Below are 17,780 nucleotides of genomic sequence, written 5' to 3' on the forward strand. Positions count from 1 at the left end.
TGCTGTAACATAAAGGTTGGCACCCACTGGAGCCGAACCCTGGCACCCAAAGTAAACCTCAGCGCTCTAGTATGCTATAACCAAGCACTTATTAGTAATCCTCCACCGCTTGAGCCAAACGCCCAAGCTCCGCTAGCCAGAGTCCCCGCCCTTCACAGCTGGTAGCCGGAGTTCGGTTATACTATAGCCAAAGTTTGGCGCCCATATTAAGCACTGAATGATGCCAGAATAACAAATTACATTTGTGCAATTCTGCTCTGTCACTATTGTAGGTCAGATTCTGTCTTTTTATGCATATCAAAGTGTACATTGAATTGGTATAAAACTCAGCATTTCTTTTTTGCTCTAAAAGATTCTTTATAGCATAACGCCTACTACCAGAAAAAAAAATGGTAGCAAAGCAGTATTCAAATAACAGCACTTTCTTCTTTAGTTGGAAGCTTAAATGGGATGTCGAAGATGAGGAAGTGATAACATTATGTTGTTTGTTTTCTTTACCAGGCAATATTTTTTAACATTGTTAGCAGTGTTTCAGCTGAATACAAGTAGAAAGTGTACACAGAAGACACATTCTCACTGGATACATTATAATGTATAAATACAGCAGCTATACAATAAATTACAATGGCAGCTTTCAGTTCAGAGGAAATTTACTTTGGAAACTTGCAATTTGTAAATGGCCGATAATACTTGTGCACAAAAGCAAATATGATACCTGTAGGATATCTGTAAAAAGTAGGAAAACACGTATTTATTGAATATTACGTCAGTTTAATCCCGCTTTAAAGTGACATTTAAGTAAAAATAAACTGATGAGAGGAACAATTGTATATATCCTTCTACTCCTAAAAATGGCTTTTAGATGTCCCACAGTTTTATGTTCTGTTTATAGTAGTAAAAATGTTTCTGTACCGTGTTAGCCAAACAATATATGTAGGTAGAAAAAAACAAAACAACAAAGTCTTGTAAAAGTAATACCTTTTAATGGCTAACTGATAAAGTTAAATAATGCAAGCTTTCTGGGATGTAGTCCCCTTCTTCAGGCATATTTCCAGATGTTAGCTGTAGTAAAACACTGATGCAGGGAAATAGCAAACCTGAAGATGGCAGTTGTGCTGGTTGCTGTTTAGCAGTTAGATGTCAGGTGATCAGCAGACTGGAGCCAGTGAGCTTATGCAAGCAAACATGAAATCTAGCAGGTTTTGTTTTTTTCTTCCTACATATATTCTGTTTAAAAACTTAAAGTAGATTTATTGTATTGTCTCAGCTCAGTCTGTCCTGCATCTGAGTGCTAAAATTTATGAACTATTGACCTTTATATGAGATTCCTAGTGGGTTTGGGTCACCCCAAGCTGCTTAGGTACTCTGTTGACCTTTATGTCTATACCAGTGGTCCTCAAACTAAGGCCCGCAGGCCGAATGCGGCCCCCTGAGGCTTTTTTTTTTACCGGCCCCCCACACACAAAATGTAAGATGCAGTCTGCTGCATCTTTAAATATTGGTGGCCTGCATATAGAATAGCAGTTCTGGCACCAACCTTCCACATTGAAGCCAGAAAGCAGTCATTTGCTGGCTTCTGGGTTATGCTGCAAGTTTTTGCAGGCTATTGGGTGACATTATGGCTCACATATGACTTGCTATGTTGGGGTCACGATATCTGCACAGTATTGGTGGCATTATAGCTGCACATGCTATGTTGGAGGGCATCCTACCTGCACATGCTGTGTTGATGGCATAATATCTGTACTTGCTGAGTTGGGGGCATACCATCTGCTCTGGTTAAATGGGAGACATTAGGGCTGCCCATGTTAATAGGCGCTGTCTACAATACCTAGGTCTAAATGTTATGTTTTTCTACATCATTTCATGTATACACCAGCCCCCCCAGCAGTCTGAAGTATGTTTACCCGGCCAAAAAAGTATGGGGACCCCTGGTCTATACCCTGCTCTCAGAAGCCCAGTTCCCTGCCGGAAAGTATTTTATGCCTGTAATTCCTTATCAATGAGAGATTCTAAAGTCCAACTGGGTCCCGACTGGAGAAAAACTGTCAGTTGTATAGCTGAATATGAACTTTTTAAGGCAGAGAAAGAAGAAAAGCAACACAGCTTATTTATACAGTATGTGAATAGACACTATAAGTTCACCTTAGAGTTCACCTGAAGTAAAAAAAAAAGTGCCCTTAGGGGTTACTTACCTCAGGACAGGGAAGCCATTGGATCCTAAAGATGCTTCCCCTGTCCACGGTAGAGGCAATGCAGTGCTGAGACCCCCAAGAATCTGCCGACAAGGGCTTTTCATCGATGCGCACAGACGGAGAAGCGGCTTTCTGATGGGTTCTGGCAGAAATAGGCTGGGCCTGATAGGGTCCGCTCTACTGCGCAGATGGTCCATGCCTGCGCAGTAGAGCAGACCTGATTGGGCTTGGCTATTTGCACCATACCCCGAGTGGAAAGCCTCTGGTGTGCCTGCACGCACTCTTGAATGTAAATATTGTCAGTGTTGCTGCAGGGGAGCCAGCGTTGGAATGAGCTAGCTGAGGTGGGGGGAAGCTTCATTAGGATCCAGAGGCAAGCATCTGTGTTTTTGTAAAATGAAAGTGACCGGTGTCCTTTAAGCCAAAGTATATTTCCCCTAGGGGGGCGAAGGCCTCTCTTAAGGTGGCCATACACATCTCATTTTGCCATCAGATTCGACCAACAGATAAATCCCTCTCTGATCGAATCTGTTCAGAGAGGGATCGTATGGCCACCTTTACTGCAAACAGATTGTGAATCGATTTCAGCCTGAAACCGATCACAATCTGTGGAGCTGCCGCCCCCCTTTCCCCCCCCCCCCCCCTCATACATTACCTGTTCTCTCCGGCGCAAGTCCCCTGGTCCCTGCTGTCTTCTTATCCACTCCGGGCTCCAGACCGTTCCTGCAGCTACTGAACTTCCTGTCCAGGGGAAGTTTAAACAGTAGAGGGCGCTCTACTGTTTAAACTTCCTGCCGGGACAGGGAGTTCTGTGTAGCTGCAGCCGGTCCGGAACCCATCGCGGAAAGAAGACAGTGGGGACCAGGGGACTCGCGCCGGCCCGGAACAGGTAATGTATACCCGCTGTATTGCGTCGGTCGTCGGGCATTCGAACGCCGCTATCGACGCACTCCCGACCCGCCGGCGATCGAGAAAAATCTTCTGCACGGACGGATCGACGGGAATCGATGGGAACGATCGATTTCGGACGGAATCACTGTGATCGAATTGGCCGTATATCGGCGGGACAATCGTAAGGTGTATGGGCCCCTTTACACTATAAGGCTAGGTGCACGTATGTCATAACATGAACGGCTGCGTTTTATGTTAATGTTGTGTGCGTTTTTGCTGCATTTGCGTTAGCGGGTTTTTACCGCAGATGCGTTTTTCAAGCGTTTTTCATGCGTTTTAACTGTTTGCGGTTCGCATAAACAAAATGCATATGCGTTTTGTATGCGTTTTTCATGCGTTGTTCTTTTGTTTTATGCAAATCATCGGGAAGGCAACTGGAAGCAGAAATGCATCGTAAAAGAAATAGAAAAACGCATGTAAAACGCATACCATTGCATTTCCATTGACTTTCATTATGTGCATTTTTGCTGCGTTTTTGAAAATTATGCAACAAAACCTGCGTTTTTGAAAACGCACGCATCTTTTTGATAGGCTTTTTTTTTCCTGCATCCCTTAGTCTTCTATTAGTGGCAAAAACGCAGCATTTTCCGCAATGCTAGCGGTTTTGCTATGTGTTCACCTAGCCTTCTGCTGAAAAACGGATTTGACAATAGCAGTGCATTGTGAAAAAGCTTTCAGTTAAAACGAGTATAGTGGGAACTGAGCCATAGAGAAACGTGGGCTTATACCTTGCACATCAGTTGGCCTTTCAGTTATAACTGACAGCTACTGATACAGTGGAAAAGGACCCTAAGTGCTCATTCACACTAGTCAGTGAGTTGAAATGCATGAAAATGCATGAATAAAAACAGTGGGAATGGGGTTGTGAGTTGCTGTGCATTTCCACGAATTTACATGAGTTTTAACTCCTGACAAGTTTAAATGCACTGCTCAGCAACTACTGGTGTAGTGTTAATGATAATATGAAAGTCTATGGACTTTCATGTTCCCTTGTAAGCGCACACTATGTGCAGTGAGTAAAAACTCACTGCAACTCGCATAGTGTGAATGAGCCCTAAGGCCCCTTGGTAATGATTTGTGGACGATAAAAAAAACTGAAGGTTATCTCTCAGCCGAGAGTCTAGCACTAATGCAGCAAGCATTGGCTATGTGATTATTTTTTTTTAAGGTCGTTGCATTAATTGATATTCTGATATACTGTATTTATATTTGTAAGAAATAAAAGTTTTGTATATTTATAGTACTATATATATATATATATATATATATATATATATATATATATATATATATATATATATATATATATTGTTGGCAACATCATTTTTTCCCCTTATAATTATTGTCCACATATTATTTGTGTTTTTGGCACTGTACATACACGTCTATCTCATTTTGTTCTGATTAACATCTGAAAATAATCTTTAACATCTGAGAACTTTGCAGAATTAAATTTAGAAATCTAGAATTAAACTTCTGTTATATTCAGCGCCAATTGCAGTGGATAAACTGATAATGCATGGGCCTTGCAGCAACCAATTGGGTATAGCACCAAGCGAGGTCATATAATCCTATGTGGTGAGAAGCAAGTCCCTCCATATGGATTTTGGCCCCGATTTTTGTGGTACCAGACATTTTATTGTACACTTGCGATTACGTGGCGTATGACCTCACTCAGGGACTTTAAATACGAGCCATTGTTCTCTCAAAATGCATTTGCAGCTTGGTGACCTAGCTGTTTTGTAGGAATTGTCAAGACATTTTATAGAAAAACCTTTACAAATGTCATATAGGGCACGGGACAAACCGGAGATGGTTGGGTGGCATGCAATTTGTTCTGCATTTCTCTTTCATTTTCTATGCACTTGTCTTGCACATAGTATGCAGCACTAAGTTTAAAAAAAAGCTTTCAGTTAAAATACATAGATATTAACTGATTCCTAGGTAAGTATGGACATTTTTTTCACCTGCACTTTGTGTCACTTGTGCATTGCTTTAGGGCTTGTTTACATGGAAACCATATAAAAAGGCAGACATTTTAAACTTTTCTAGGCTTCACTTTCAGTTGCTACGCATTGTCATGTGCTTTTGTATGTAATGCATGCAGCAGTGTGATGTGAAAAGCCTTTCAGGGAAATATGGACATTTCCTTCACATGCACTGTGCAGCATCGTACATTGTATTTAAGCTCACTGTCACCGATTCAGTGTAATCCAGCACTGTAAAAAAAGGACATATGGAATATTTTTAGAAGGGACATTATTCTTTTTTTTTAATCATATTTAAATGAATTAAGAAGCTTTGCTAACAAAGAAAAAACGATTTTGCTTAGAAAGAGCTTTAATACACAATGGGAATATAAGGAGAAAAAAAAAACTCTCCAGAAAATATAATATACAGCAGGACTGGACTGCTTTACATATATACTGCCTGGGTCAGGCTGTTGTGTTGAAGTGTTGGCAATCAACATTTCTGTACTTGATTTAAAAATGTTTTTTTTCCCTTATTGTTATTGCCACAAAGTGTTTAGGCTCAGGGGAGATTTGAATCTTGACATGCAGAATAATTGAATGCCAGCCAGACTGTCTGCTCAGTCAATTTGCCAGAAATATAAAATGTGTTATTTTTGTGAAAAGGGGGGGGGGGGGGAAGCCAAGAAGACCTTGGAATTACAGAAAGTGAGAGGCATACTCACAGATGGGAATTTTTTTATTTCTGCAACTGGTCGCATCTGCATTACAGCCCCAGTTAAAGCCCATTTGAGGTCATGTGACATGAATGAAGACCATGAATTTCAGCCAAGCCTTTGTTTTCTTAATTCCTTCTCATCTTCACTAATCTAATGATCGTTGTAGCTACTACTAGAAAATATGTTCCTTCATTGGCAGTGGTTGGACAGTGTTGCAATCAAGGGCTACCAATGGCCAATATTGATACAGATTTACCAATCCTGTCCAGAGCTGGAGACCATTGATTGACATAAGTGGTTCTACAAACCTAGGTTTAATTTATGAAAAAAATAGTACTCCTACAACCAAACTATTCATTCACTTCATTTTCAGTAACCTGTACTATTGTCCAGTATGACACAGGAGGCACTTGCCAACTCTTGTGACTTAATAGCATATAATTTAGAACTTTGTTTGGGACAGATTTGCTTGAATCACATATGCTCTCCAGTCTGGAGATGCCTTAAAGAGAACCCGAGGTGTGTTTAAAGAATGTTCCGCAGGGTCATACGTTTGTAATTGTTTACATTTCGGTGGGATGTGGAAGGGGCATTGCCATAATAGGGTCTTTTCCTGCCTTCAACACTTGGTGCTAAGCATCCGTGAAAGTTGTACACGATGTGCAGATTATGGGCCAAATGTATTAAAGAGAACCCGAGGTGGGTTTGAAGAATGTTATCTGCATACAGAGGCTGGATCTGCCTATACAGCCCAGCCTCTGTTGCTATCCCAAACCCCACTAAGGTCCCCCTGCACTCTGCAATCCCTCATAAATCACAGCTCCTGCATAGCTCCGGTCCCTGCCCCCGTCCCTTCCCTCCAATCAGCAGGGAGGGAAGGGATGCAGGCGGGGACTGGAGTTCTGCAGGAGGCGGGGAGCGCAGCAGACTGACACTATAGAGATAAACACAGCCAGCTCTGACAAGCTGTTTGTCAGCAGCGTGGCTGTGATTTATGAGGGATTGCAGAGTGCAGGGGGACCTTAGTGGGGTTTGGGATAGCAACAGAGGCTGGGCTGTATAGGCAGATCCAGCCTCTGTATGCAGATAATATTCTTCAAACCCACCTCGGGTTCTCTTTAATACATTTGGCCCATAATCTGCACATCGTGTACAACTTTCACGGATGCTTAGCACCAAGTGCTGAAGGCAGGAAAAGACCCTATTATGGCAATGCCCCTTCCACATCCCACCGAAATGTAAACAATTACAAACGTATGACCCTGCGGAAGAGTGTGCCGACCGGGTCAAATGCATGGCGCCACCCCCTGCTCAGTGAAGTACTCCGTGTTGATGAAATAAACTTAAATGTCTGGCGAAGTAGATTGGCTAAAACTGGGTGACTCTTCCTATAAATGTTCCCAGAGGGAGCCAGGTTTGTATCCCAGACCACCCACACTTAAAGGGCAGGTGTAGACCTGTTTAATAGAGGTAACAGAAAATGAAATTGATAGATAGATGAAGATGCTACAAGATTGTGGCAGACTGCAGCCTTAAGCCTGCAGCCAGGAAGGCTGGCCGCTCTCCTGTTGCAGAATTTTTTTTCTTTCACAAATGAATTTGCTGTGCAGTTCTGCCTGACCTAGTTTTCCCCCTGAATTATTCTCCTGAGATATGACAAAGCTAGGGATGCTACAGTATACACCATGTACAATCTTCCTTGAAAAACAAAAATCTCTACCTTGTGAATCTTACATTGAGTTAACTTATGTAAGCTCATTTTCTTCCCTTGATGCGCTGAAGGTTAAACATCACTTCTTAGCAGCTAATGATTTGCATACAAGGCTAGTGAGTGTGTGTATGTGTGTGTAGGATGAAAAAAATATAATGAACAATATTCATGCATTTTAGCAGTGCCATAACTATCACACCCTCAGCCCACAAGGGGTGGACTGATGGCTGCTGTCTCCACCTACAAACAGAGCTGGGGATGGTTAAGCTGATAAGCGGAGGGGAGGGGGACTTCTTTCCTCACTCCCTCAGGACCCCCTTCCATTGCTTGAATAGCAGAAAAGTAATGGTAGTGGATGTGGTTTAAGAAGATGTATCACATTATCCCACTCCGACCCCGGTCTCCCATGCGATCCGTCCTCCGTAGCCAAAGCGTGGGCTCTACTACCCAGTTCTCTTACCAGTGGCAGCTCCAACTTCACATTTTTTGTGGGGCACAAAGGATGGCTGGCTGGTGAGGCCCATTTGGGTGATCAAAATTGATGTTTTTATGGCGAGCTTTAGATATTTTTTTCCTAACTCAAGGAATACAATTAAAGCTAACTATTTCAGCAATGATTGATAGTAACCAAATGTAAACAACACAAATAGAACTCAGAGGCTTTTGGGCAGACCAGATTGTCCAAATGATGGTGCTATTATTGAAGAAAAGTTACCTACACATGTACCTTGCTGGCATGCTTTAATCCTTACTTGCTAGCATGCTACTCCTGTGTGAACAGATCACAGACAAATCAATGCAGCCCCCAGCCTGTGTCTCACAACTCCACAAGTGAGGGAAGGGTGAAGAGGCAGGAGGGAGCGAAACACTGCGTGTAGTTCCTTATTATAGTAGCTAAGCATTGCCTTTCAGCTTGTAAGCCTTCTTCAGACTCTATTCCTGTTGGCTGACAATGTTAGAACATACAATCAGAAGGAGGTAGAGAGATTTAAATAGAAGTGTCACCCAATTGTTGGACTATAATTAAGTTCGGACGAAGTATCTAATGCTCCTGATACAATTTGGGCTCCCTGGACTCTATGAACAATTCTTAAAAGAATCTCTAGGAAGAAGCCACTATGTACTAGAATATCCTGTGCTATGATTTATGATATTGTTGACCTCTGATTGTATCTAAGCTTAATTCTGTCCTGTTGTGGCCTCTCGGCACTGTTTTGTTGTATTAAAATCAATAAAATGATTTGTTAAAAAAAAAAAAAAAAGAAGTGTCACCCAAACACACTAATTATAAGGGATCTCGCAAGGATTGAGAGGTATTTATGGCAAATAGATAAGAGTCTTGGTTTACTTAACACCTGCATAGATTCAGGCTGACATGGGGAGTTTTATGCAGACCCTATCCTGTTCAGTGTATGCTGCTGGAGCCTGGAAACTGTTAAATTTATGTTACTGCGCTTGGGGGGGGGGGGGGGGGGGGAGCAGTGCCCCAGTGTAGCGCCGCCTATGTCTCTTACATGTCTGTCTGTCAGTCACATCTCAGATGACGTGCAGGGAGATCAAGGCAGGCAGAGAGTGAGCTGAATGGATTGGATGGGAGAGCGGGCCCAGCACTGGGTCAGGTGAGGATCCTCTTGAAGCACCTCCAGTGCCACTGCTTTGCTATTTGGGGAACACTGGAGGGGTGACCACTAGACCAACATGGAAGTGATATGAGGAGAGGGGACCAGTAGACCACCGGGGAACACATCCATACAGGGTGGATTTCTCTATGTTTTTTCTTCTTGTCCTGTGCAAGCGCTAATCAGGTCAACTTTTAGCCCTGTTTTTCATCATGTGTTGGTTTTTAATGAGGTGTTCTAGTTTAGTTAATCAGTATTTTTTTTTCCTCTTTTCAGGCAAAAAGCATTAGCATCAACTGGTGGAAGGAGTGTTCAGGCTGCTTGTGATTGGTGAGTGTTATTTACATTTTATGTGTAGTTAAATAATCATAGTAATTCTATTTCCTAATATTCTTACAGTGGCACATACTGTATAGTTAAATATTACGTTAGCTATGAAAATTTAAACGGGATATGAACAATTCTCTGTCCTGCTTTTAGCTTGAACATGGGGAACTACATATTTGTAAAGACATTTGAATCGAATAAAAAAACAAAAATATTCTTGACGTGTTTTTTTTCCCTACGTTTTTCTGTTACAGTCGGAAACACTTATATTGGCCAGTACATGTTTGTATGTTACAAATCAATGCAGGGCTGTCACTGTTCACCACTGTCTGGTTATTGTGGACATAATAGGAAGATGCATCAGGGCCTGGAACCCCCTAGCAGTACTAGCACTACATTACTAAGCAATAATCAGAAGCTTGTGATTTGAAAAGCTCTTGCTAATATAATGCTATGGGTGATCCTACTAGAGCAGGGGTAGGGAACCTATGGCTAAGGAGCCAGATGTGGCTCTTTTGATGGCCACATCTGGCTCACAGACAAATCAGTAGGGGTTGATTCACTAAGCTACAATGCAACCACTAAACGACCAGCTAACACCGATAGGCGGCGGCTGGTCGTTTGTGGTTTTGCATGGAAACGGCCGCCAATCACGGCTCGCACGCGTAATGTAAACACGCGGAGAAGAAATCCCCGCTGTTTACATCAATACAGCGCCGTGACGGAGATCGGCGATCCCCAGCCTCTGATTGGCCGGGGATCGCCATCAGTTGATAGGCTGAAGCCTATCCTATCCTTCCCATGGGGGAAGACAGAGGGAGGTAAGGGGAGGGAGCGTGCAATATCGCTGCGGAGGGGCCCCCCCCCCCCCGCTCGGCCACACAGAGCGGCGGCGATCAGACCCCCCACCAGGTCATCCCCCTAGTGGTGAAAAAAGGGGGGGGGGAAGTCTGATCGCCCTGCTGTATTCACGATCTGTGCTGCGGGCTGGAGAGCCCACGCAGCACAGATACTGCAGAGTGAGCCCGGCCCTTTTAGTGTGGCAGCGCAAGTAAAATTTTCAAAGTAGGTACACCACTGCTGTAGCATGCACTACTAACTTACTCGCGCTCCCCCCAAAACGAACAGCTGCTCCAATTGTCCCACCATGGATCCTGTCGGGTCCATTGACTTTGAAGGACGAGATCCCTTATCCTATGTTTTCTCAGAGGAAATCTTTTTTTTTTTTTTTTTTTTTTTTACATAACTTCAACACACTGCAATTTAAAAAGTACATATGAAATTATTTTGTTTCTTTCTGAATTGTGTAGATAAGGTGGGGAAATATTACCCAGGAGAAAACCTAGATGAAAGGGAAATTGTATATGGGCCTTTGCGTTTGGAACAGCTACAGTTTTCCCATATTTATGCAAAATTAAGGATTCAGATTGTCCAATGCTTGAATAAACAGTAGAATAAATAGTAGTCAATGGGATGCTATTCATTATAGTTTTCATGCAGTTCTAATGCAAACTGTATGCAACTTGAACTGATCCAACCAAATGCACCTCCTGCTGATTTGGATTAGCACAAATGGGAACTGCATTGCTGTCTTTGCATCTGTTCCCTATCTCTTTCGTTGTCCAGTTACAATTAATTAGGCACCCTCCCATGGCCGTCCGCAGAAAATTTTCCAGGGGGGGGCAAAAAGTGGGGAGCAAATCCGGGCTGGTGTAAAATGGAGCTACGTCATTACGCGCGCCGCGCCAAAAAATGGGTGTGGTCATAAACCAGAATGTGGGTGTGGTCGTGGGTGGAGACAAGTTTACATGAACTAAGCAATGGTGGGACATTAGATTAGGACAGTGGTGGCGAACCTTTTGGAGGTCGAGTGTCCAAACTGCAAAGTCACTTTACTATCACAAAGTGCCAACAGCAATTTAAACTAAATACAAACGTTTTAACTCATACATGAACATTATGGAAAATTAAGTTGAAAATAAACTGTGAAGATAAACAATTTCATCCATCGTACTCCTGAAAAAAATTATTCATTTTTTTAGAACCTCCCAGTTTCATTTTCTGTTTTAAAAAGCGGAAAAAGTAGGTTTAATGCTATTGTCTCATATGATGATGATTCAGCTTTTTCCATAGTCTCGCAGTTAGCAATCATGTGACCCTCAACAAGACAAATTCAGCAATCATGAGGCCCCCCCCCCCCCCATCAAGACAAATTCAGCAATCATGAGGCCCCCAACATGACCAACTCAGCAATCATGAGGCCCCCAACAAGACAAATTCAGCAATCATGAGACCCCCAACAAGACAAATTCAGCAATCTTGAGGCCCCCAACAAATCATGAGGCCCCCAACAAGACAAAGTCAGTAACCATGAGGCCCGCAACAAGACAAATTCAGCAGTCATGAGGCACATAAATAGACAGCTTTTCACATAAATAGGCAAAATGCCCCCTTAATATGTAGACACCTCTCACCTGGCAGCAGTTCCCCAAAATACACTCAATCTGACAGCAGTGGTTCCCCAAAAATAGGTAGCCCCAGGTCTATAGGTGTCCCCAGAATAGGTGGCCAGCGGTATAGATGTCCCCAGAACTGGTAGCCAGGGGTAGAGATGTCCCCAGAACAGGTAGCCAGGGGTATATGTGCCCAGTATATGTAGGCAGGGGTATATGTGCCCAGTATATGTAGGCAGGGGTATATGTGCCCAGTATATGTAGGCAGGGGTATATGTCCCCAGTATATGTAGGCAGGGGTATATGTCCCAGTATATGTAGGCAGGGGTATATGTCCCCAGTATATGTAGGCAGGGGTATGTGTCCCAGTATATGTAGGCAGGGGTATATGTCCCAGTATATGTAGGCAGGGGTATATGTCCCAGTATATGTAGGCAGGGTTATATGTCCCAGTATATGTAGGCAGGGGTATATGTCCCAGTATATGTAGCCAGGGGTATATGTCCCAGTATATGTAGGCAGGGGTATATGTCCCAGTATATGTAGGCAGGGGTATATGTCCCAGTATATGTAGGCAGGGGTATATGTCCCAGTATATGTAGGCAGGGGTATATGTCCCAGTATATGTAGGCAGGGGTATATGTCCCAGTATATGTAGGCAGGGGTATATGTCCCAGTATATGTAGGCAGGTGTATATGTCCCAGTATATGTAAGCAGGGGTATATGTCCCAGTATATGTAGCCAGGGGGATATGTCCCAGTATATGTAGGCAGGGGTATATGTCCCAGTATATGTAGGCAGGTGTATATGTCCCAGTATATGTAGGCAGGTGTATATGTCCCAGTATATGTAGGCAGGGGTATATGTCCCAGTATATGTAGGCAGGGGTATATGTCCCAGTATATGTAGGCAGGTGTATATGTCCCAGTATATGTAGGCAGGTGTATATGTCCCAGTATATGTAGACAGGGGTATATGTCCCAGTATATGTAGGCAGGGGTATATGTCCCAGTATATGTAGCCAGGGGGATATGTCCCCAGAAAAAGTGGCCATGTCTGCGTGCAGGAGGAGGGGAGCAGCGGAGAGAAGAGGGAGAGCTATGGGCACTCACCTTAGGGGGCTCTCCCTCCCTCTCTCGCTGTCCCCTCCGGAGTCCGGAATTAAGTGTGCAGCGGCTGGCAACGGGCGGAACTTACCTCCTCTCGTCGCACGCGCCGGATGGATTAGCCGCTACTCTGGCCTGATCCAGACCAGAGTGTGGCACCAGAACTTCGGCGCAGGAGCGAGAGGAGGTAAGTTCCGCCCGCTGCCAGCCGCTGCACAGTGCACACTTCATTCCGGAGGGGACAGCGAGGGAGAGAGAGCCCCCTAAGGTGAGGGAAGGGGGGGGGGACGTCCGCCCTTCCCCACTGTGCCCATAGCTCTCTCTCTTCTCTGCGCTGTTCCCTCCTGCTGGCTGCACGGGCACGCAGCCAGGGGGGGCAGCGGGCGGCCAGGCTCGGGCAGATGCCCGGTTTTGCCATATGTGCGGACGCCCATGCACCCTCCCTCCCTCCCAAGACTGCAGATTATTACTAGTGGGCATCACAAGCTCTTTCAGGTGTAAAGCAAGGTGGCAATGGGCATGATTCACAAAGCTTTCTCACCTGTTTTCCTCTGTTCTCACCTATGTTACATTTTCAAGCTCCCAAAGAGCAAAAAATATAATATAATTAAGGTAAGAAAAGTAATATTGAAATTAACTTAATCAGGAGCAACTTACTTTCTCATTATTTTGCTTGCAAATGTGCTCATAAATGACTTATCACCTAATTGATTATAATTTTTCAGAAGTTTTGTGAATAGAGCCCAATGTGTCCCAGTGTTTAAAATATGAACCAGCCATAGAGAATGTGCACCCCAGCCCAATTTGCCTCTGAAGAGCACTTTAACTTAGGTTCCCAGGGGCCTGTTTATTAAGAAGTGGAAAAAATCAAAATATTTATATATATATATATATATATATATATATATATATATATATATATATAAAAATTCCCTTCACTGTTGATATTCCGCTTGCCATTAGAGATGGCCAATGAGATACTAAGGATTCTGGCTTGCATGAAAATTTCATACAACTTGAAAATCGGCAAGTCTAAATTGGGGGAAAGAGGCATTTGCTTGATCCAGTTGTAAGCTACATACAATTTGCATCAGATTTGCTGAAAGCTGTAATTGTTAGCATCTCATTGGACATCTCATTTGAACATTCATACAAAAAAAGGAGCTAATAATCAACAGGACAACACATAGGTTAAAAACACAAAATCCAGGCTTCTCATCTTGTGCCAGGACATTTAAACACTTGTAGCTTTAATGGGGAGGTGCTGGAAGGGGTGTGGTAAGCAAACCATCAAAATGAACCTCCGCACACTCATGCAAATCCTCATGTGAATCCACTTACAAAAATCATGCAGCAATCAATGCTGTCCTTACAGCTAAGTTAAAAGCTGGGATCTTCGTTACAAGAATAAAGTATCTTGCGTAGTCGCATACACCGCGTAGAGGTAGCCCAGTGTCTGTGTTCTAACTCTGGCCCTGTAACATGCATAGCACAAACATGCATGCATTCAGCGAATCAAAACATATCTAGGGAATAGGAGCACATGTCTTTGTATTTGATCCTTTGTGGCTAGGATTTTATCTAGTGCTCTCCCTCTTCCCCTATTAGTGACCTTAACGGACAACTGAAGTGAGAGGCATATGGAGGCTGCCATATTTATTTCCTTTAACCACTTAAAGGGATACTTAAGTCTGGGCAAAAAAATGAGTTTAACTCACCTGGGGCGTCCCTCAGCCCCCTGCAGCTGATCGGTGCCCTCGCAGCTCTGCTCCGATGCTCCTGGACCCGCCGGCGACGACCATCGGAGCAGAGCTGCGAGGGCACCGATCAGCTGCAGGGGGCTGAGGGACGCCCCAGGTGAGTTAAACTCATTTTTTTGCCCAGACTTAAGTATCCCTTTAAGGACTGCAGTCATAAAACCCCTTAAGGACCAGAGCCTTTTTCTCCATTCAGACCACTGCAGCTTTAATGGTTTATTGCTCGGGCATACAACCTACCATCTAAATCAATTTTACTTCCTTTTCTTGTCACTAATACAGCTTTCTTTTGGTGCTATTTGATTGCTGCTGCGAGTTTTCGTTTTTATTATATTCATCAAAAAAGAATTTTGTCAAAAAAAACATTCAGTGTATATTTATTGGATTGGGTAAAAGTTATAGCGTTTAAAAACTATGGTGCCAAAAGTGAATTTTCCCATTTTGAAGCATCTCTGACTTTTCTGACCACCTGTCATGTTTCATGAGGTGCTAAAATTCCAGGATAGTATAAATACCCCCCAAATGACCCTATTTTGGAAAGAAGACATCCCAAAGTATTCACTGAGAGGCATGATGAGTTCATAGAAGATTTTATTTTTTGTCACAAGTTAGCGGAAAAAATGACACTTTGTGAGAAAAAAAAAAAAGTTTCCATTTCTTCTAACTTGCGACAAAAAAAAATGAAATCTGCCACGGACTCACTATGCTCCTCTCTGAATACCTTGAAGGGTCTATTTTCCAAAATGGGGTCATTTGTGGGGTGTGTTTACTGTCCTGGCATTTTGGGGGGTGCTAAATTGTAAGCACCCCTGTAAAGCCTAAAGGTGCTTATTGGACTTTGGGCCCCTTAGCGCAGTTAGGCTGCAAAAAAGTGCTACACATGTGGTATTGCCGTACTCGGGAGAAGTAGTATAATGTGTTTTGGGGTGTATTTTTACACATACCTATGCTGGGTGGGAGAAATATCTCTGTAAATGACAATTTTTTGATTTTTTTTTTTACACACAATTGTCAATTTACAGAGATATTTCTCCCACTCAGCATGAGTATGTGTAAAAATACACCCCAAAACACATTATACTACTTCTCCTGAGTACGACGATACCACATGTGGCACTTTTTTGCACCCTAACTGCGCTAAGGGGCCCAAAGTCCAATGAGTACCTTTAGGATTTCACAGGTCATTTTGCGACATTTGGTTTCAAGACTACTCCTCACGGTTTAGGGCCCCTAAAATGCCAGGGCAGTATAGGAACCCCACAAATGACCCCATTTTAGAAAGAAGACACCCCAAGGTATTCCGTTAGGAGTATGGTGATTTCATAGAAGATTTTATTTTTTTTCACAAAAATCAGGGGGCGGGGGAATGCAGATCAGTGTGTTTGGGTGCAGACTAGGGTGGCTGCAGCCTGCCCTGGTGGTCCCTCAGACACTGGGACCACCAGGGCAGGAGGCAGCCTGTATAATACACTTTGTATACATTACAAAGTGTATTATACACTTTGTAGCGGCGGTCACGGGGTTAACAACCCGCCGGCGCTTCCGAACGGCCGGCGGGTTGTCATCGCGGGTGAGCGGAGCCAGTTGCCGTGGGAAGCGAGCGTCATCAATGACACGATCGATCCCCCGGCATGCCGGAAGGACGCAACTCCCTTGGGCGTATTGCAGTCCTTACGGCATCCACTTTGCTGCCGCCCATCGTGGTTAATTACAGTAGCTAAGCTTAGAGTGTCTACATATTGGAAAATGGAGGAGACTCAAAAAATAGTTTGCTTGAAGGAAATTAAGAATATCAGATTATTGGAAGAGATGATGCAGAACGTATTTGTAGTGAATAGTGGAGATGCCGCCGCGCGGTCTAGCGGCAGGGCGGCTATCTCCGCGTTCAGGCCGGCGGTTTCCGCGCAGCAACATATGTCTAGTTTGACTGGGCCTTCTAGTGCACACAGATGGGGAGCTACGCGCGCGCGCCAGAAGACAGAACCTTTATGCCAGCAGGAGGGGTATCAGCTGATCAGGCAGATGAGCTGATCCCGGCTGGACTTCTGATTGGCTGAGTGGCTGGGGCGGTGCTGCGGAGCGCCGTGAGTATATATAGTACTTGGTTGGCAGTTGCCGGTTGTCTGCCGTTGCGAATACTTACGTGTGAGCACTCAGACCTCAGTCAGATCCTACAGTGTGTTAGAACCAGTTGGAACTGGGAATTCACACTTAGCCAGATTCCGCTCTTGAAGTTACTGTGTTATACTTTAGACCAGTTCCAGGGTGTTGAGACCAAGGACCTCACACCCAAGTATAGGATTACTGTGTCATTACTGTGTTATACTTTAGATCAGTTCCGGGGTGTTGAGACCAAGGACCTCACACCCAAGTATAGGATTACTGTGTCATTACTGTGTTATACTTTAGACCAGTTCCGGGGTGTTGAGACCAAGGACCTCACACCCAAGTATAGGATTGCTGTGTTATACTTTAGACCAGTTCCCAGTTGTTGAGACCAAGGACCTCACACCTTAGTATAGGATACTGTGTTATACTTCAGACTAGTTCCCGGGTGTCGAGACCAAGGACCTCACACCTCAGACTAGGATTGTGCTTATTGATATTTGTTATGACCTCTGGCTCTGTTGACCTCTCTCTCTTGCTTTCTGATAGGGTCAAGGTCAGCTTGAGTACAGCCAGTGGCCACCTGCACCTCAGGGATCCACTGGCTGCAGTAGAGTCTGTATCTCCTGCTCCTCGGGAGATAACCTTTCTTACTGTTGCACCACAAACACTTTACCACATTAGGTGTCCTGTGTGAAGCTATACTGGTATTATTGATAATTCTGCAGATCACCAATAATCCGAAATCCTCTGTGTGCTGACACTAATCGTTACAGTATTTAATTTAATTTTTTTATTTAAAGTATTTATATAGCGCTGACATATTACGCAGCGCTGTACAGAGTATATTGTCTTGTCACTAACT

At 43.8% G+C, this 17,780-nt stretch overlaps 1 protein-coding gene across 2 annotated transcripts in view; it reads left to right on the top strand.

Moving 5' to 3' along the window:
• The window catches only part of UBASH3B (ubiquitin associated and SH3 domain containing B), a 263,575-nt gene that overhangs the window by 128,152 nt on the left and 117,643 nt on the right, over positions 1-17,780 (top strand). The window contains exons 1-2 of one of the 2 annotated variants that reach the window (XM_068240296.1): positions 1,157-1,199; positions 9,442-9,495. In XM_068240296.1, coding sequence (XP_068096397.1) covers positions 1,174-1,199; positions 9,442-9,495 — 80 coding nt within the window. In that variant the 5' untranslated portion in view covers positions 1,157-1,173. Of the gene's footprint in view, positions 1-1,156; positions 1,200-9,441; positions 9,496-17,780 lie in introns of those variants that run through there. The other variant, XM_068240295.1, reaches the window with a different exon arrangement.

Source organism: Hyperolius riggenbachi, chromosome 6 (assembly GCF_040937935.1).
Source record: "Hyperolius riggenbachi isolate aHypRig1 chromosome 6, aHypRig1.pri, whole genome shotgun sequence".
In the NCBI taxonomy this organism is placed as follows: Eukaryota; Metazoa; Chordata; class Amphibia; order Anura; family Hyperoliidae; genus Hyperolius; species Hyperolius riggenbachi.